Source organism: Megascapheus bottae, chromosome 14 (assembly GCF_031878675.1).
Source record: "Megascapheus bottae isolate mThoBot1 chromosome 14, mThoBot2.hap1, whole genome shotgun sequence".
Taxonomy (NCBI): Eukaryota; Metazoa; Chordata; class Mammalia; order Rodentia; family Geomyidae; genus Megascapheus; species Megascapheus bottae.
This window is the reverse complement of record NC_143522.1, coordinates 17,342,892-17,363,044: the sequence shown is the minus strand read 5'-3', so window position 1 is coordinate 17,363,044 and position 20,153 is coordinate 17,342,892. Positions and strand designations below refer to the sequence as shown.

The 20,153-nt window shown below is 38.0% G+C and overlaps 1 protein-coding gene across 1 annotated transcript in view; it reads left to right on the top strand.

Moving 5' to 3' along the window:
• The window catches only part of Sel1l (SEL1L adaptor subunit of SYVN1 ubiquitin ligase), a 46,583-nt gene that overhangs the window by 20,203 nt on the left and 6,227 nt on the right, over positions 1-20,153 (top strand). Inside the window, exons 7-19 of the mRNA XM_090344658.1 lie at positions 2,735-2,788; positions 2,880-2,939; positions 5,040-5,121; positions 5,417-5,571; positions 7,308-7,364; positions 8,341-8,409; positions 9,293-9,370; positions 10,682-10,744; positions 12,617-12,704; positions 13,855-14,003; positions 15,048-15,213; positions 15,649-15,723; positions 16,887-17,059. Of these exons, the coding sequence (XP_090200784.1) occupies positions 2,735-2,788; positions 2,880-2,939; positions 5,040-5,121; positions 5,417-5,571; positions 7,308-7,364; positions 8,341-8,409; positions 9,293-9,370; positions 10,682-10,744; positions 12,617-12,704; positions 13,855-14,003; positions 15,048-15,213; positions 15,649-15,723; positions 16,887-17,059 (1,269 nt within the window). The remainder of the gene's footprint in view (positions 1-2,734; positions 2,789-2,879; positions 2,940-5,039; positions 5,122-5,416; positions 5,572-7,307; positions 7,365-8,340; positions 8,410-9,292; positions 9,371-10,681; positions 10,745-12,616; positions 12,705-13,854; positions 14,004-15,047; positions 15,214-15,648; positions 15,724-16,886; positions 17,060-20,153) is intronic.

The following is a 20,153-nucleotide window of genomic DNA, read 5'->3' as shown; positions in this document are numbered from 1 at the left end:
CTTAGCCTGGATGCATATATATTCCCTTTAATCCCAGCTGCTTTGGGAAGCAGAGATTGGAAAGATTTCAGTTCAAGGCCATTCTATATAAAGTTAGGAGTGCCATCTCAACCAACAAGAATATGGTGGTATGCATCTGTGATCCTAGCCACTACAAGACATTGTTTAGATGATCAAAGCCCAGGGCTTAATTGTAGACAAAAACAATTCCTATCTGAAAAAGAAAGCAAAGAGGACTAGAAGTTAGGTCAAGAGGTAGAGTGCCAGCCAGGAGTTCAGCCTAGTGGTAAGAGTGCTTGCCTAGCTCTCACGAAGACCCAGGTTCGATTCCTTGGTACCATATACATAGAAAAAGCTGGAAGTAAAGAAAAAAAAAAAAACTAGGGAAAGAAAAAGCTGGAAGTAGTGCTGTAGCCTTGAGAAAGCCAAGGACAGTGCCCAATCCCTGAGTTCAAGCCCTAGAACTGGAAAAAAAAAAAAAAAGAAAGAAAGAGAGAGAGAGAGAGAGGGTGCCTGTCTACCAAGCACAAAGTCCTGAGTTCAAACCTCGGTATCACACACACACACACAACAGAAACCCTACAGCAGTACTTGTGTCCCATAAGAAACTAGAATACAAAGTAACAAAACTAAGAAGGTAGACATGGCTGATGCACCTCCCACATCTGGCATTAATAATGTTAGGACATTCATAGTCTTCCAGAACTTTATCTTGATACACCACACACACACACACACACACGCACGCACGCACGCACGCACACACACACACACACACACACACACACACACACCTGGGAGTGTTGATTGACGTGTTGATTGCCTGCTCTTCCATAACTTGCTCTTCTCAGTCAACATCCTTCACTTTTCCATTCTAGCCATTTTTTGTTATATGATACTCACAGCATACTGATGCAGCATTAAGCCAAAATTTTTTCTTTATACCCAGTCCACAACTACCATATTTACTCATTTCTAACAGCCCCATGTCTGTAAGGTCTTTTGTTTCTGTTTTGTTTTGTTTTCCCCATGTTAGAGATAGATCGAGTATAATTGGTAGAATGTCCTTCCTTCCTCCCATTTATATCCTCAAGGCATCCTTTAGTTTGTTTCCTGTCAACTGTATTTTCTACAAATAGGATGTCCCAGCTGACACCTTGTAGAGGATGTTCAATATTCCACATTGTATTTTCTGATAACATAGTATCTGACTATGTTAGTCGTAGCAATTTTAGTAACACGGAGATTGACATCTGAGTTTAAGAGACACCACATTTGTTTAAATTTCCTTGCATAATTCAAGTTTATTCAAGCTATGAAATATTCTATAAAAATTCCTAGTCATAGAGTCTGTTTTCATACTAAGCAGTTGATAGCTTCTAGAAAGCTGACTATCTAATGAGATTTCATCTCTTGTATTTTTGGTGTTAGATATAACATAAACAGACAATATTTACATATGTTAATTATATACATACATATAATCTATACATATTTGCTTAAATCACTTTATATTAGTATATATTACATATATCTTCTTCAGAGACATTTTGCTCTGAAGAACGGTTTCACTTTTTATAGCATCCGTTTCCTGTAGTAACAGGACTCTGAAGTGTTACAGCACATTATATCCTGCAAAGCGTTCTCTCCATAGTAATCAGTTCTCGATGACTCAAAAATGACAGTAGCTTGGCACTCTAAAGCTAGTTTTTGTTCATCCCAGGTTGAGTTGAGCTCTCCTGCCAACGCCATTCTCTTGCACATTGTCTCTTCTGGCCATGGCTACTAACACTAGGTTTTTAGGCCGCTAGGAAGGGAAAAGACAGACCCAAAAGTGTCATGAGGATGTTCTTCACAGCCAAGCCTACAAAATGGCTTACATACCTTGCAGCCACATCAAAGCTCGTGGGCCTACGTAATTATAGGGAGGCTGAATTGTAGAGGAGTTCCCGAATTGCACCAGATTTCCCTCCTGTACCTTCTTCATAACCTGAGTGTCCACAAGGTCCTGGGTAGAACTTCATCGGTGCAGTGTTTCGGTGGTGGTGCTTAGGAAAATGCCATGCGCTCCAGCAGTGCACAGTGGCCTTTCTTCCTAGTCACCCTGCTGCCTTTTCATTTCTAGCATTATTTTAGCACTCTCTTGTTCATTTTCATTGTACATCCCACTGTGTATAGACAAACAAACATACTGATCTAATGGTGTGAGAGTGGTTTTGTCTTCATAATGCTGCTCATAAAGATGAAGTGAAAGTCAAATATTTAACTTTGTTTTTATAGTTGATGTTTATTAGATTGTTACTAGTCTGCTAACTAAACTTTGCGACTTTTTAAAGATTGCATTTAATTGCATAATTTGTCAAATCCAAATGCACCTCTAGGCTATTCCACAGTTTGCATATTTGCCCTCACATTATTTTATTATTTTATTATGAAAAAAATTTTGCATCTTTTTTTTTCCAGTCCCAGGGCTTGAACTCAGAGCCTGTGCACTGTCCTCGACCTTTTTCCTCAAGGCTAGCATTTCCACTTAAGCCACAGCACTACTTCTGGCTTTTTCTATATATGTGGTACCAAGGAATGGAACCCAGGTCTTTATGCGTGCTAGGCAAACACTCTACAACTAGGCCAAACTCCCAGCTCCGTTGCATCTTCTTATAGTATACAAAATTTTGTATGTGTTGAATAAACTTTTACCAAAGGAAGAACTTTTACTTTTATTATTGTATTTCAGGCTCTTGGCTTTCTCTATGCCTCTGGACTTGGTGTTAATTCAAGTCAGGCAAAGGTAACACTATTAAAGCTTCATTGTATATCTCCTAATTAGAATCAACTGAATATTGACTATATTCGATTAAGCATCTTTTATCCTTTCACAGGCTCTTGTGTATTATACTTTTGGCGCTCTTGGAGGCAATCTAATAGCCCACATGGTTTTGGTAAGTATGACTTCAGTAGAAGGCCTATAAGATTAAGTAACAGGAAAAATTGTGTTTACAGTGGCCACTTTTTCAGTCTTCACAATTAAAAGTTACTGTCAACCAAATACTCAATTGAATCTTCTCCAAATTCTTTTTTTTTTTTTTTTTTTGTGGGTCATGGAGCTTGAATTAGGCCTGGTTGCCTCTTCAGCTCAAGGCTACCACCCTACCCTTGAGCCAAGCCCCACTTCCCATTTTTCTAGTGGTTAACTGGAGTCTCAGGTCCTTTTGTTCCTGGGCTGGCTTTGAACCTTGATCCTCAAATCTCAGCCTCCTGAGTAACTAGGGTTACAGGCGTGAGCCACCATTCCCAGCATGTTCTCCAGATTCTTAATAGGCATTAAAAAATTGAATATACATGGGAATAAAAACTTTCTTTACCCTGGAATTATTTACCAATATGCTTTTTTGGATTGAGTTATGACAGATTTTTTTTATCTAAATTGATGAAGGACTTACAGAACCATGGACTGTGTGCTATAAAGGACACTTAAGAATGTTTCTGTGTTCCCTGATAGCATTGATCACTTCAGTAACTTAGTAAGTAAGTATAGAATCTTTCCTCCAGATGATTTTTCTGCCAGGGTGCTTAATCTGCCACTCATTTAGTGTAAGTCACATATCCTCTGATGCATGGCACTGTTTCAAGTGATTGCAAATTTGTTGTTGCAAGACTGTAAAAGAGAGTAGAAATGAGAGTAAAAGCAGTCCAAAAGTCAGAACAGGATAGGCAGGACAGATAGGATATAAGATAAAGAGTGCTGAGTCATGGGAAGGAGCTTGGACTTGGAAATGTTACAGGGTCAACCTAGTGAAGCAGTTGAATGAAAAACTTAAGTTTTGGAGTATCTCTTACTAATGTTGATTTTTTTGTTATTTGTTGGTTTACTCTGGTAACATTCCTCAAATTACTAATTGCAAAATTCCTTTCAGGTAAATGTTTATAAAACATGAAACTTTGGTTTTTGTATGGGAAATATATATTAAACATTTCATAATTCTTTTCAAAATTAGTTACCAAACTTCTTAAATAATAACTATAGATTTGGATTATTAAGTATGCATGTCATTAAGTAGTTATGCCTTGAGGATTGGCAGAGTTTATAAAGTTAAGTACAGACTAATTTTTTTTTTCCTTTTAGGGGGTGGGGAGGTCATGTGGCTTGAACTCAGCCTGGGTGCTATCCCTGAGCTCTTCAGCTCAAGGCTACCGCCCTACCCTTGGACCAAACCCCACTTCTCATTTTCTAGAAGTTAATTGGAGATAAGAGTCTAAAGTCCTTTTGTTCCTGGGCTAGCTTTGAACCTTGATCCTCAGATCTCAGCCTCCTGAGTAGCTAGGGTTACAGGCATGAACCACCACGCCCGGCTACAGACTGATTGTTTTTTTTTTATTAAAGAATGTATTAACATTGATTTTTGTATCATTTCAAATGACGTGTTTAACAAACAAGTATTCAAGAAAGGGATCTCTATTTATAATCACTGGCACTTAGATTTTAGAACATAATTAAAATTAGGCTGAGGGTTTGTTTGTCATAAATATATATTAATTATGTAGTAAAACATTACGTCTATAGAGTCATAACAGACTGAGTCTTAAAAGTTCTACTTTCTTTTATGGTCTCCATGATTAGCGATGTTACCAATTTTTCTGAAGTCATTTATTGCTGTTTTTCCTAGACCTACTTCCAGTAGTGTCCTTTAGCCCCTTTTACTCACTGTTCCTTTGCTGGCTTGAAAGATCACCTCATTTTTGTGAAGATTATATCTAATGTAAGACTAAAATTGGTCTGTGTGAGAGCCTAATCAATTTGCTTTTATGAGTACAATGCATAACATCATGAATAAAGCTCTAGGAACTATTCTGGTTCCTAGATATTGTCTGGCTTGTTAAATTTGCCACAGAATGACCTCAGAACTTAAAGGTAGAGATAAAAGAGATGCTAGTTAATTTGGATCAGAGGACAACAGAGTATGTTTTAGCTTTATTTGTTCTAAGAAGAATGCCATGAAAGCCGGTGGACCTGCCATCTCTCACCTGAAAGTGTCTTACAGGGTTACCGGTACTGGGCTGGAATAGGAGTCCTCCAGAGTTGTGAGTCGGCACTGACCCATTATCGTCTTGTTGCCAATCATGGTAGCTATTTCTTTTTTCTACTTCATGTAAAATGTAATTAATTTTAAATACATCTGTTTTTATTATGTCATTTGAGTATCATAAGTTTCACATGTATTCAACCTTTAAGTTAGTTGATTAATTCTTAAATATTTTATTGAAAATTCTAATTTGTTGCATAATAATTTATTATGTAATAGTTCTGTGATCTAGAGACTACTGTAGAAAAAGTAGTATTAACATGTCTGGAATTATACTTTCTATAAGACAGTCTTCTGACTCCTCTCTGCATTGTTGTTTTGCCCTCATATTTTAGTTGCTAGTGATATATCACTAACAGGAGGCTCAGTAGTACAGAGAATAAGGCTGCCTGATGAAGTGGAAAACCCAGGAATGAATAGTGGGATGCTAGAAGAAGATTTGATTCAGTATTACCAGTTCCTAGCTGAGAAAGGTGATGTACAAGCACAGGTATGCACTTAAAAATCCCAGGTAATATCTTCCTTCTTTGTATGTTCTAATCTGGGGAAGGAATAGACATATCTCTTAAGTAATGTATGCATTGCTCTAAGCAATTAGTAGCTTACTTTAGGTAAAGAAAAAAAAATACCAAGAGTCCCTGGGTTTATCTGGGTTAGAGCCCTGGTATTGATAGTTCCTGAAAGCTAGAGCCCAGGTATTGATAGTTCCTGAAAGCTGGGCAGATGGCTTACCCACAAAGCCCAATTGGAAATTAATACTTGAATGGGATAGCACTGGCACATGCAATGAAAGCTTTTTGGAACTCCTAGAATATCAGGTGCTCTCTGGAGCAACTACTTATTGCTCATGGTTCTTTTGTTCATCTTAGTTTATAATTTCTTCCAAAAGAAGAAAGGTTTGTTTAATGTTAAATAGGTAATACTGATCAAAATTCCATACACCTATGCATCTGTGGGCTTCCTGGCTTGTTTTTATGGTAGTAAGATGTAAAGCACTATAATATCTATCTTTCTCTTCTACTAGGTTTGCAGTTGTTTCTGATCTAGGACACAGAAATGAATAATAGAAGCCAGGTACTGGTGGCCCACACCTGTAATCTTAGCTACTCAGAAGGCTGGATCTGAAGATCAGGATTCAGAGCTAGCCTGAGTAGACTAACTTGAAAAAAAATGCTGACCCGAGGTGTAGAGGACCAGCTGTGAGCCAGAAAGCCAAGGGGGAACCTGAAAAAGAACAGAAGTGACTACCACTTGAGCCACTCCTCCCTCTACACCCCAAGTTCTTCAGATTCTTTCCTCTGTTGCCTGAGAAGTATCTTCAGTATTTCCCTTAAAGCAGAACATTCTTTTATTTCAGCCTCATTTCAGAAGATATTTGTAGTTTATCCTTTTTTTTTTTTTTTTTTTGGTCAGTGGTGGGTGTAAAGTCTGGGTCTGTACACTGCCCCTGAGCTCCTTAGCTCAAGGCTAGCACTCATCCACTTCGAGACACAACACCACTTCAATTTTTTAGTGGCTAATTGGATATAAGAGTCTCACTGATGGGGCCGGGAGTTTGGCCTAGTGGTAGAGTGCTTGCCTAGCATGCATGAAGACCCGGGTTCAATTCCTCGGTACCACATGCATAACAAAAAAGCCGGAAGTGGTGCTGAGGCTGAAGTGGTAGAGTGCTAGCCTTGAGAAAGTCCAAGGACAGTGTTCAAGCCCTGAGCCCAAGCCCAGGACTGGCCAAAAAAAAAAAAAAAGTCTCACTGACTTGGCCTGGAGTTTGGCCTAGTGGTAGAGTGCTTGCCTAGCATGCATGAAGACCCAAGTTCGATTCCTTGGTACCACATACACAGAAAAAGCCAGAAATGGGGCTGTGGCCTTGAGAAAGCCCAAGGACAGTGCCCAGGCCCTGAGTTCAAGCCCTAAGACTGGCAAAAAAAAAAAGTCTTACTGACTTTCCTGCCCAGGCTGGCTTCTAACCACAATCCTCAGACCTCAGCCTCCTGAATATAGCTAGGAGTACAGGCCTGAGCCACCAGCATCCAGCCCACCATATCTTTTTATTACATAGAAATTTTACACAAATTAAAATAGAGTAATACCTTTAGGTTTTGGACTAAATTTCTAGACTTTATATTATAAGCAGAAGCCTTTTATAACTAACTGGTTACCTACTGGTCTAGATTTAGTATGCCAGATGCTACCATTTGCCTTTACTTCATTGTTGTTCATTTTCAGGTTGGTCTGGGACAGCTGCATCTGCATGGAGGTCGTGGAGTTGAACAAAACCATCAGGTAATGATCGTAGGCGTTCCTGAAAGGTAAAATAAACTTAAGGAGCCATGCGCAGTGGCTCATGCCTGTAATCCTAGTTACTCAGGAGGCTGAGATCTGAGGATCAAGGTTCAAAGCCAGCCCAGGCACAAAAAGACCTGAGATTCTTAGCTGCAATTAACTTCTAGAAAATGGGAAGTGGGACTTAGTGCAAGGGTAGGGTGGTAGCCTTGAGCAGAAGAGCTCAGGGACAGCGCCCAGGCCAACTTCAAGCCCCATGACCTACAAAAAAAAATAAAGAAAAAAATAAAAATAAACTTAAGGATATTTGGACTTTGAAATATAGATAGGGGTTTTTGTTTTTAAAACCATTTCAGGGTTGATGAAATAAACATTTTAACTGAAAGGCATTCTGTTAAAAACTAATTATTTTGTGGCTATTAGATCCAAACAGTACAAGAGCGAGAACTCAATATTTGCATACCCAATGCTATGGACATGGTATTGGAAATATAAACACAACTACATAGACATAAAAACCTATGACTCTATAGATATAATGGGGTTTTTTTGTTTGTTTTTTGTGTTTTTTTACTAGTCGTGGGGCTTAAACTCAGGGCCTGAGCACTGTCCTTGGGCTTTTCTCAAGGCTAGCATTCTGCCACTTGGGCCACAGCACCACTTCCAGCTTTTTCTATGTATGTGGTACCAAGGAATTGAACCTGGGTCTTCATGCAGGCTAGGCAAGCACTCTTACCACTAGGCCAAACTCCTGGCCCAGATATAATGTTTTATTTCATAAATTAATATGTATCTGTGATATACAAATCCTTAGCCTAATTTTGATTATGTTCTAAGAATTAAGTGCCAGTGATTATATAGAGAGATTCCCTTCTTGAACACTTGTTTGTTAAACATGTCATTTGAAATATGATGTAAAAATCAATGTTAATAAATTCTTTAATAAAAAATTATTTTTCATATATTCATTTCACAGAGAGCCTTTGACTACTTCAATTTAGCAGCTAATGCTGGCAATTCACATGCTATGGCCTTCTTGGGAAAGGTACTGTACTTCTATTACTGTATTATACAGTAGCAAGAGATGTTTGCATAGTACGCACATGTCGTATTCACAAGCTACAATTTGAAAACATAAATTGGGAGTAAAATTTCTACTGTAGGGTATTACAAACTTGTCTTAAGAGAAATGCTATTCCAGAGCATTTTCTTGTTTATTGGTATCTTAATTCTTTGTTGAAATTGGCTATTGGTGTCTGAGCAACCTACTTTGTGGTATTACATATAGTAATTATACTTTGTGATGTAGTGTTCTGCTAAAACAATGCTGTTTCATATTGTCTGAAGAAAAGAAGTTGGTTGAAATATATCTACAGATTTCTTGATGTTCTTAAATATGACAGCTCTCATCCATCTGTCCATGCAGTTCTTTTCTCAAGGAAGAAAATATTTACATCTAAAGATTTAATAGATCCCATTGTGAAAGAATCAAAAAACTTTCACTTTCAGTACTTTAAAAAAGTAACACAAGCTGGGAATGGTGGTTCATGCCTGTAATCCTAGCTACTCAGGAGACTGAGATGTTGGTTTGCTCAAGTGGTAGAGCAGTAGCCTTGAGCACCAAGAGGCTCAGGGACAGCTCCCAGGACCAGCCCCCCCCAAAAAGGAAGTGGCACTGTGGCTCAATGTAGTGAAGTGTTAGCCTTGAGTTGAAGAGCTCAGGGACAGGCCCCCAGGCCCAGAGTTCAAGCCCCACAACCCACAAAAAAAAAAAAAAAAGTTTTCTCTTACTTCTAAAATATTTGTGGACTATTATAACTTTGTAGATGGATTTCCTAAAAATCTCTAAATGAGATGAAACTGACTGAAAAGCAGTATAATTGAAGAGAGGGTTAGAGTTCTAAATGAAGTGGGATATCTCTTTTCAGATGTATTCAGAAGGAAGTGATATTGTCCCTCAGAGTAATGAGACAGCTCTTCACTACTTCAAAAAAGCTGCTGACATGGTAAGACTTTATGACTCAATTATTGACATGTGGGCCATAATGCTGATACTTAAAAAATAAATTTACCATATAGAGATTCCCTTCTTGAACACTTGTTTGTTAAACATGTCACTTGAAATATGATGTAAAAATCAATGTTAATAAATTCTTCAATAAAAATAATAAATTTACCATGTAGGTTAAAGGATTGATTATAACTAACTCATGCCATAAATTATCAACAGAGTATCTGTAACCATGATTCCTGCAAATGTATTGATTACACAAAGGTTTCCCAATATAAAACAGTTCCTTTTTGAGGAAATAGATTGTTGAATATTAACTCGATTTAAATGTATTCGAAAAGTTTCCTCACCGGGGAATCAATTGTTTTTTTAGCTATGAAATCTAGTTCTTTTGGTAATCCTGATGCACAATTTAAGGTTTCTTAGGTGCAGAAAATCTGCCTATGGACACGTAGGCCCCATCGTGTACACTTACCTCTTTGGCAACTACTGTGTTACTGTACTTTCAAATGCACTTGCGTGCTTCCCGGGGAAATTCTGTGACACTTTTTTTTTTTTTTTTTTTTTTTTTTTTGCCAGTCCTGGGCTTGAGCTCAGGGCCTGAGCACTGTCCTTGGACTTTCTCAAGGCTAGAGCTCTACCACTTGAGCCTCAGCACCACTTCCCGGCTTTTTTCTATGTATGTGGTACCGAGGAATCGAACCCGGGTCTTCATGCATGCTAGGCAAGCACTTTAACCACTAGGCCAAACTCCCGGCCCTCTGTGACACTTTTTTTAAAGAGGTGTTCCATCTGTCTAGGTTTAGGTGAATTCTAGTAGATTTTTTTCTTTTGAGTTTCAAACCATTGATTGCCCTTGCTCCATGACACTCTGCTAAGTCTTAAGTATGTCTTCCCACCGATAACAGCCTGCTGCTAGCACACGACTCTACCCCATAATATACGCATTGTTTATTGGGACAGCAGTTGCCAAGAAAACACTACCAAAAAAAAAATGTAACTTACTTTTAATTTTGATCTAATACATTAACCATGTTTTGTATCACAAATTCATGATACAGATAAAGTAAGTCACCCAAACTAGGCCTCACTGTACTTTCTCTTTACTCTTGAAAACAAAATAGGAACAGTCCCCAAAAGTCTGAAAGTCAGATTGTTTAGTCTAAAGAGGAGGAAGTTTTGTTTTGAATGAAAGCTATTAAGACATGTGTTTGAATGTACTTGCAAGTGATTTCTCTCAGTCGTTTATTCTTGCCTTTTTGTCATGGACTCCTTTTTACTCTTGTCTGATTTCTCTGGTTTACAGGGCAACCCAGTTGGACAGAGTGGGCTGGGAATGGCCTACCTCTACGGGAGAGGAGTTCAAGTTGTAAGTGTGCAGTCTAGCATTCTGATTTTTGTGAGCAGTCAGTTGATGAAGGGTGAAATTGCTCCTTAACCAGTTTCCAGTCAGCCCAGGTGAGGCTGTTCCATATCAACCAAAGTTGAGCTTTCTCCTGTGGCCTCTAACAGACTTCATATGTCACAGTCCCATCTCAGCTGCCATCTTGAGACAGCTCTAGCACCATCTCCTTCTGAAGGAGTGAAGCTTTTTCATTCTTCCATGTGTAACCTCTACCCTTTATTGTTCCCATTTTTCAGGGTTTAAAAATCTCCCTTGCCTTATTATGTATTTATATTTTTTAGCACTACTAAGGTGTGAACTCAAGCCTTGCTCTTAGGACACACATCTAGCCCAATTAGCTTTAGGTTATAGGACCTCATTTTTTGCCCAAGCAAAAACCCATACCTCCCATATATGGGATCATAGGAATGAAGCGTCATGCTCAGCTTATTTGTTGAGATGAAATCTCACTTTTTCACTGAACTAGTGTCAAATCATGATCCTCTTGATCTCTACCTTACAACTATCTAGGATTATAGGCATGAGCCACTGGGCCAGGACTACTATTGCCTACACTTCTTTACTCAAGCCTAAGAAAATGTTCAAGTCTCTCCCACTTACCACCTGTCTTATCTATAGCCCTTCAGTAACGCCAAGTTTGAACAGACTGCACCAAGCCACTGCTATTCATTCTTTTTTTCTTGGTGGTCATACAACTGCTGTCTCTGACCCGATCACCACTCGGCTCCAATATGTCAGTCTAGTTGATGTTTCCTGGTTCTACTTTATTTGACTTTGGTTCTGTGACTGAAAGCTATCTTGGTTTTCTTTGGCCACTGGATCTTATTCTGTGCTACCTCCTGTGGTAGATGTCCCTGATTCTATAGGATCATCTCAAGCAAAATGTTCTTTTTATTGGGCATGAAATTAAGACCTAGACTTAAAAGTCTAATCTATAGTTAGTCTATAACACTGAAGGCAGTAATTTGGCGTCCTTTTGATTCCTTCTAGTCATTGTAAGATATTAAAGTTCAGAGTCATGTTTGTGTTAATTTTAACCTTTCTCTGGGGATAACACATGACCTTTGAAATCTAGTAATCATATATTGTGTGATAAAGTACACAAAGAAGAAACAAAGAAAGAAAGTTTATTTTCCTTTTTTAGTCAGTTGTAAGGCTTGAACTCGGAGCCTGGGTGCTATCCCTAGGGTCTTTTGCTCAAGCACTCTACCACATGGAGGCACAGCTCTACTTTTTTCTGGTGGTTAGAGATAAGAGTGTTTTGGGCCTGGGCTGGTTTTGAACTTTGATCCTCAGATCTGACTCCTGAATAGGTAGGATTACAGATATGAGCCACTTTTCTTAATATTTTAGAAAAAAAAAAGTTTATAAAGGTTAGTAGAAGAATGATTATTTCTGAATTCCTGATCTGGAATTCTAGTTGTATTTATGCTTTCTAAGAAGCTACATACAAATTTTTACATAAAAACTATTATTTGTTTTTCTTCACAATCTTTTTTTTCATTTTCTTTCTTTATTTAATTTTTTATTGTAATTAATAGAAGGGTTACATTATATTTGCCAGGTAGAAGGTACATTACTTCATAAACATTGATACCCCTTCTCATGTTTTTGTCCCCATTTCCCTCCCCCCACCCTTTTGCATAATCTTAAATACTAATCCTGACCTGACATTAACAGCTATGTATTACATAAACAAAAAGTCCAAGTAGTCCTTTCAGTGACCCCTCAGGGGTATTTTATGTGTTCTGTTCATCCTTCCAATGAAGAACCTCCTAACTTCTGCATATTTCTGCCTTCTGAGCTTTTACATCATTTTTGTCATATTTTTTACAGAACTATGATCTGGCATTGAAGTATTTTCAGAAAGCTGCTGAACAAGGCTGGGTGGATGGGCAGCTACAGCTTGGTTCCATGTACTATAGTAAGTAACCGTGTAATTAGTGATAGATACACGAAGATCTGTATCTATGATGTGAAAATGGAAGGTAGCCAGTTCTGGCTGATGACTGTCCCACTTTCAGTTATTTGTGCATTTTGTTTTTTATTATAAATTATATAGTTCTATATTTATCAAATTCACATGGTTCACTAAAACTTTCATTGGAACTTTATTCCTTATAAGTATGGCTTCTCATTTATTAAGGATACCATGTGCCTTTTGTTCCTTTGGTCTTGACCTGTCTCACTCAGCATGATTCGTCCGAGATTCATCTACTTCCCTGTGAATGCCATTATTTTATTGTGTCTGTTGGCTATGTAGAATTCCATATTTTAACCAAGACATGAGAAAGGGTATCAATCAATGTTTGTGAAGTAATGCACCTTCTATCTGGTGAATATAATATAACCCTTCTATTAATTACAATAAAAATATATGAAAAAAAGAATTCTACATTGTAATTAATAGAAGGGTTACATTATATTTGCCAGATAAAAGATGCAATACTTCACAAACTTGCTACCCCTTCTCATGATTTTGTCCCCATTTTCCTCTTCCCACTCCCACCCCTCATCTTCTTTTCCCCCTTCCCTCTCCTATTTCAAATAAACAAATAAACTTATATACAATACAAGGTAAGATATTGTAACAATAGTGAGATAACCAAGGGACAACAAAAGAGATGAGAAATAACATAGTACATTAACAACAACAATCACATTATATGGCTCTTGTTTCCAGATCCTGGAGGTCCTTTCATTTAGCCTCATACTATATGGCCTTATAACATAGATATTCTATTTATTTTTATTGACTCATAAAAGTAACTAAAGGGTAATGAGCAAAATTTTAGAACATGTATATATTGCCACATGTCCAAAGTAGAATAAAATATTTATCACCTCAAAAAAAAATAAGTATGGCTTCTCTAAGACACCTATAAAACATACTTCAATATATATTCTACAAAATTTTTAAAAATGAGAGAAGAGGTGTCACTGATGAAGACACAATGTATTCGTAGTGTGTTTTGTTGAGTAGCAGCTCCTTCGTACAGCTCTTGGAAGGCAATAAAAATACTTTTTGAAAAGACAAAAAAAAATCTTGTGATTTTTTTTTCCCCCCTTTATAGATGGCATTGGAGTCAAGAGAGATTATAAACAAGCCCTGAAGTATTTTAATTTAGCTTCTCAAGGAGGGCACATCTTGGCTTTCTATAATCTAGCACAGATGCATGCCAGTGGCACAGGGGTGATGAGATCCTGTCACACTGCCGTGGAGGTAAGGCCTTTCCTACCTACGCAGTCAGGAAATGGGTTTGCCTGCTCTTTTCATTTTGGTTTTCTTTACATGCTGTCCTCTCCTCTACAGCAGAAAAAGACTGAGCTTACTAGCATTAGTATAGTGAAGAAGATTCTTGGAGTCGGTGTGTTTATTTTGTCTCTCCCTAATAAAATCAATATAGGAGGACATGTTGATGTCTGCTGGAACAGGATCTGATTCAAACAAAAAAGAAAGAAATTTTCCTCTTTGGCTGTCCTCGTAAATTTACAGTGACTTTGACAAATGTTTGGGAAAGTTCCTAAATCTGTGCTCTAGTGTCCTCACTTGAAAATGGGGTGATCTGTTAGTTTCTTTTTCATCACTATGGCCAAACATCCAAGAAAAACAACTTATTAAAGTTGAAAAGATTTATTGTAGCACCCACTCTCAAGGGTTGAATTCCATTGTGGAAGCTATGGTATGTCAAAGCAGTTCATATCATGGTGGACAGGAAACAGTACAGGAGAAAAAGAAGAACGCATGACAAGATAAGACCCCCCCCCCAAATGCACCCATAGTGACCTACTTCCTCTCACTAGGCCTCACTTCCTAAAATGTGCATAGCCCCTTAAAACAGTGCCCCTAGCTGGTGACCACATATAAAACACATGATCTGTGGGACTTGCCTGTTCAAACCCTAGTAGGCTTTTGGTAAGACTTAAGAGCATAGGATCACCCCTTATGAACCTCTCAGAAGACTTAAGTATATTGATCATTCCATAGTAAATATAAATCACTAGATTAACACCTGGCAAGAATCAGTGTATGTACTTGTTTACTATTATCTGTTTACTTTTTTCTTCATTTTATGGGGCTTGAACTCAGGGCCTTCTGTTCACTTGGCTTCCTTATAACTGATGTTCTACCACTTGAGCCACACCTTCAGCCAACTTTTTCAGCGTAAACAAAAGGCAAGCTGCTAGAGATTCATAGGGCAAACCTAATAACCACCAAGATTGTAGCCAAGATGCAACAATTTTTGTTTTGTTTTTCTCTTTGCAGTTGTTTAAGAATGTATGTGAACGAGGTCGTTGGTCTGAGCGGCTTATGACTGCCTATAACAGCTACAAAGATGGTGACTATAATTCTGCAGTGACACAGTACCTCCTGCTAGCTGAACAAGGCTATGAAGTGGCCCAGAGCAATGCAGCCTTTATTCTTGACCAGAGTAAGGTTCATTTTAGTCCTGCCGTAGTTCATTTACTTCTGCATTCAATCAGTACATTTCTCTAGATTAAATACATAACAATCATTTTCTAATACCAGATCTGAAGAAGAGATCGAAGAGATCAGTGACTCATTTCATTTTGGGCTCTATGGATAAAGCATGTTTCAGGAAATAGTGCCATCCTAACTGAATGATTCCTTTGAATCAGTATGTTTTTTCCCAGTATTTTGGGGGGACTTTTACAATCGTCTTACTGCCAGTAATCAACCCAGAATATTGTATTTGCCAGACATGTACCTTGCCTCTGAGCTACATCTCCAGCCCTTCAGTGTGTGCTTAATATTTGTGTTAGGCTCCACCCTGTCTTGCAAATGAACCCTGAAAGTCTTATGCCTCTCCTAAATGTCCAGTTTGTATTTGTTTCTTTTCCTATAGGAGAAGCAACCATTGTCGGTGAAAATGAAACTTACCCCAGAGCTTTGCTACACTGGAATAGGGCTGCATCTCAAGGTGAGTAGTTAATTCAGGATAAGAGACTCTCCCAGGAAACTTTATATTCATTTTTATCTCTGACAAACATTAAGTTGTCATTATTTATCTTAAAACTGATCAGAAATACGGGCCAGGAGTTTGGCCTAGTGGTAGAGTGCTTTGCATAGCATGCACAAAGACCCGGGTTCGATTCCTTGGTACCACATACATAGAAAAAAGCCAGAAGTGGTGCTGAGGCTCAAGTGGTAGAGCTCTAGCCCTGAGAAAGTCCAAGGAGAGCACTCAGACCCTGAGCTCAAGCCCAGGACTGGCAAAAAAAAAAAAAAACTGATCAGAAATAGGGTAGGGCAATAGCCTTGAGCTGAAGATCTCAGGGACAGTGCCCAAACCAAGAGTTCAAGCCCCATGACCGCCCCACACACAAAAAAAATTTTGATCAGAAATATTAACTATTGTTTAACTTACTTGTATCATGATCAGTACTGATTCTCAAATGCTCCATTGAATTCCAAAGTCTTTGTAAGAACACATGGTTATACTGTGGTTCACTATTTTATTTCTAGTTAAGAAGCCAGTTTATTTTCTAAAATGAAACTAAATAGAACATATAATAGTCTTGAAGCCAAAAAAGACTTAGCTTTCCAAACTCCTTTTGTTGCAATTATTTCATTCACATACATACTCCTCTCAACATTGTCTGCCTCACTCTTCTTCAGGTCTAAGGAACTGATATTTAAGTTATTATAAAATAGAATAAGAGGGGCCGGGAGTTTGGCCTAGTGGTTAAAGTGCTTGCCTAGCATGCATGAAGACCCAGGTTCGATTCCTCGGTACCACATATAGAAAAAAGCTGGAAGTGGTGCTGAGGCTCAAGTGGTAGAGCTCTAGCCTTGAGAAAGTCCAAGGACAGTGCTCAGGCCCTGAGCTTAAGCCCAGGACTGGCAAAATAAACAAAGAAACAAACAAAGATAAAATAGAATAAGGTGGTTTTTACTTGTATAATGCTATTATAAAACATTCTGAAAATGAGTTATGTGTCTCATTTAAACTTTTAACAACTTTATAAAGTTGTATGATAAAAAAATGTATTATAAGAGCATATTAATGGAGAAAAACAGGAATTTCATCTCTTTTAAGCACACTTTATTTATTGACAATTTTGCATTTAACTTTCATTGAAGGCTACACTGTGGCTCGAATTAAGCTTGGAGACTACCATTTCTATGGATTTGGCACTGATGTAGATTATGAGACTGCATTTATTCATTATCGTCTTGCTTCTGAGCAACAACACAGCGCACAAGCTATGTTTAATTTGGGATATATGCATGAGAAAGGTCTAGGCATTAAGCAGGTGAGTTTGACCTTAAAGCAGATATTTCAACAATTTGATTATTATTGGGGAAATGCCTATATTTATAATTTCATCAGTTTGAACCCAATAAAGTATAACACTCATTTCTAATTTCAAAAAACTGTCCTATCTCTTATCTTCCATCACACATATGCATATTGAGATCCACACTATTCCATTTAGGATATTAAGCTAAAGACAGATTGATAATACAAGTTCAGTACTGTCTCTGTTATAACTCACTAAGAAAGTATCGGTCCATCTTTAGCCAAATTCTGATGTTTCTAAATCATTTTAAAATGAAAGATATTTTCTACTGTTAAAGTTATTTCTGACTCCACTTTTCTTTTTTGGGGGGGAGGGAGTGCATGAACTCAGGGCCTGAGTGCTGTCATTGGGCTTTCTCAAAGATAGAGCTTTCCACAGCCCATTTCCAGCTTTTCTATGTTTGTGGTACCAAGGAATCGAACCCAGGTCTTGTGCATGCTAGGCAAGCACTCTACCACTAAGCCAAACTCCTGGCCCCTGACTCCACCTTATTAGTGAAGTTTAACAGTCTGTAGACCTATGGTTTTAAGCTTTTGCCTATTTTTTTTTTTTTTGCCTGTCCTGAGGCTTGAACTCAGGGTCTGAGCACTATCCTTGGGCTTTCTCAAGGGTAGAGTTCTACGACTTCAGCCACAGCACCACTTCCAGCTTTTCTCTGTATGTGGTACCAAGGAAGTGAGCCCGGGTTTTTGTGCATGCTAGGCAAGCACTCTACTACTAGGCCAAACTCCTGGCCCCATTTATTAAGATTTTTTAAATAAAATTATGAAATTTATTTTAAGATTTCCAGTAGCAACTGGGCATGTGGCTTAACTGGTAGAATGCTTGTTCCAAATACAAGACTCTAGATGGCTCACACCTATAACCCTAGCTACTCAGGAGGCTAAGATCTGAAGATTGTGATTCAAAGCCAGCCTAGACACTAAAGTTCATGAGACACTTATCTCTAATTAACCACAAGAAAACCAGAAGTGACACTGTGGCTCAGGGGGTAGGGCCATAGCCTTGAATGAGCTGAAGAGCTCAGGGACAATGCCCAGACCCAGAGTTCAAGCCCCCCCCCCAAAAAAAAAGCTGAATACAAGACTGGGAACTGAGTTCAAACTCCAGTACATCAAAAACAATAATAATAGAAACTAAATACCAAAATAATTTAATATCCATCATTACAGATTATTTACATATAAAAAATTTTTATACTTTTAAAATTTTTATTGTAAAGGTGATATACAGAGTATTGTAGTTAAAAAAAAGTCAGGTAATGAGTACATTTCCTCAAGAACAGTGTCACTCCCTCCCTCAATCTTTTTCCCTGTGTTTTGCCTCCTAACTTCTCTTCCTGACAAGTTGTACAGTTCATTTCCAACATGGTGTCTAGTAGGTTTCACTGTGAATAAGTTCACTCCTTATCCCACCATTTCTATGCTTCCACTTCCACTCCCCAAATCAGATAGACTTAAATACATGACAAAGGGTACAGAAAACAAAAACAACAAAAGTGAATAAACCAAAAGAAAAGAATAGGGAAAGAAAAAGAATTTTAAACAGTACCAAAAAAATACCCTCTTTTTTTCATTTCTTAGAATTAATTTTGATATGCATCATTTTATATGCACATACCTATTATAATCATTTCCAGGTGTAATTATTTTACTATCCATTAGGTTTACCTGTAGATTAGTAAGCATATTCTAATTATTATAAATGAGGGAAACTATGCAGCCTATGTTTTTTTGGGTCTAGCTCACTTCCACTTAGTATAATTTTTTCCAAGTCTTTCCATTTCCTTACAAATGGGGCGATGTCATTCTTTCTTAGAGAAGCATAGAATTCCATTGTGTATATATACCACATTTTCTTGATCCAGTCATCCACTGAGTGGCATCTGGGTTGATTCCATCTTTTGGCTAAGGTAAACAATGCTACAATGAACATGGCTGTGCTAGTGGCTTTAGTGTAGCCTAGTTTGTGGTCAGTTGGTTAGATGCCCAGGAGTGGAATAACTCAGCCATAGGGAAGTTCTATATTTAGTCTTTGGAAGAACCTCCTTTCCAGAGTGAACAAGTTTTCATTTCCAGCAACAGTGTAGTAGCATTCCTTTTTGGGCACATCCCCATTATCATCCCTTATTGTTAGTTTTCTTGATAACACCATTCTAACTGGGGTCAGGTGGAATCTCAGTGTTTTGATTTGCATTTCCTTTCTGACCAGAGATGTTGCCATTTTCACAATGTCAATCCTAATCTTGGAGTGTTGTATTTTCCACTTCCTTAAATCTGCTTTAATTTCCTTTTTCAGGTTTTTAAAGTTTTTTAGCACAGGTTCTTCACATCTTTTTTAGTTGATTCTGAGGTTTGTTGTTGTTGTTTGCCAATCCTGGGGCTAGAACTTAGAGCCTGGGCACTGTCTTTGTGCTTTCTCAAGGCTAGCACTGTACCACTTGAGCCATAGCAAGACTTCCAGCTTTTTCCTGTGTGTGTAGTACCAAGGAATCAAACCCAGGGCTTCGTGCGTGCTAGGTGAACATTGCCACTAGGCCACACTCTGCCCTCCTAGTGGGTTTTTTTTTGGGGGGGGGGGGTTGAGGCTTTTAAAAAAGGAGTTGCTTTCCTGATTTCAGCCTCACTCTTTTCATTGTTGGCATACAAAAAACCTACTGATTTTTGTAGGTTAATTTTATACCTTGCTACTTTGCTGAAGTTTCAGATAGCTCAAGTAACTTGGGAATCTGTGGAGTTCTTTAAATACAGGATCATGTCATCTGCAAAGAGGGAGAGTCTTACTTCTTTCCCTGTTTGGATCCCTTGATGTTTGTCTCTTCCCTTATTGCTCTAGCTAGAATTATAGTACTATATTGAAGAGGATTGGAGATATAAAAAGTATTTAATTGAAAATTTTATCGTTTCTTTTTCTCCCTAAATTGGTATTTTAGCCACTGCTTCCTTATATATATAATTATATACATTAGTACATAGTTTTTTAATATATAAATACACATATGCACATATATTTGCAGTATTGAGGTTTGAACTCAGGGCCCTGTACT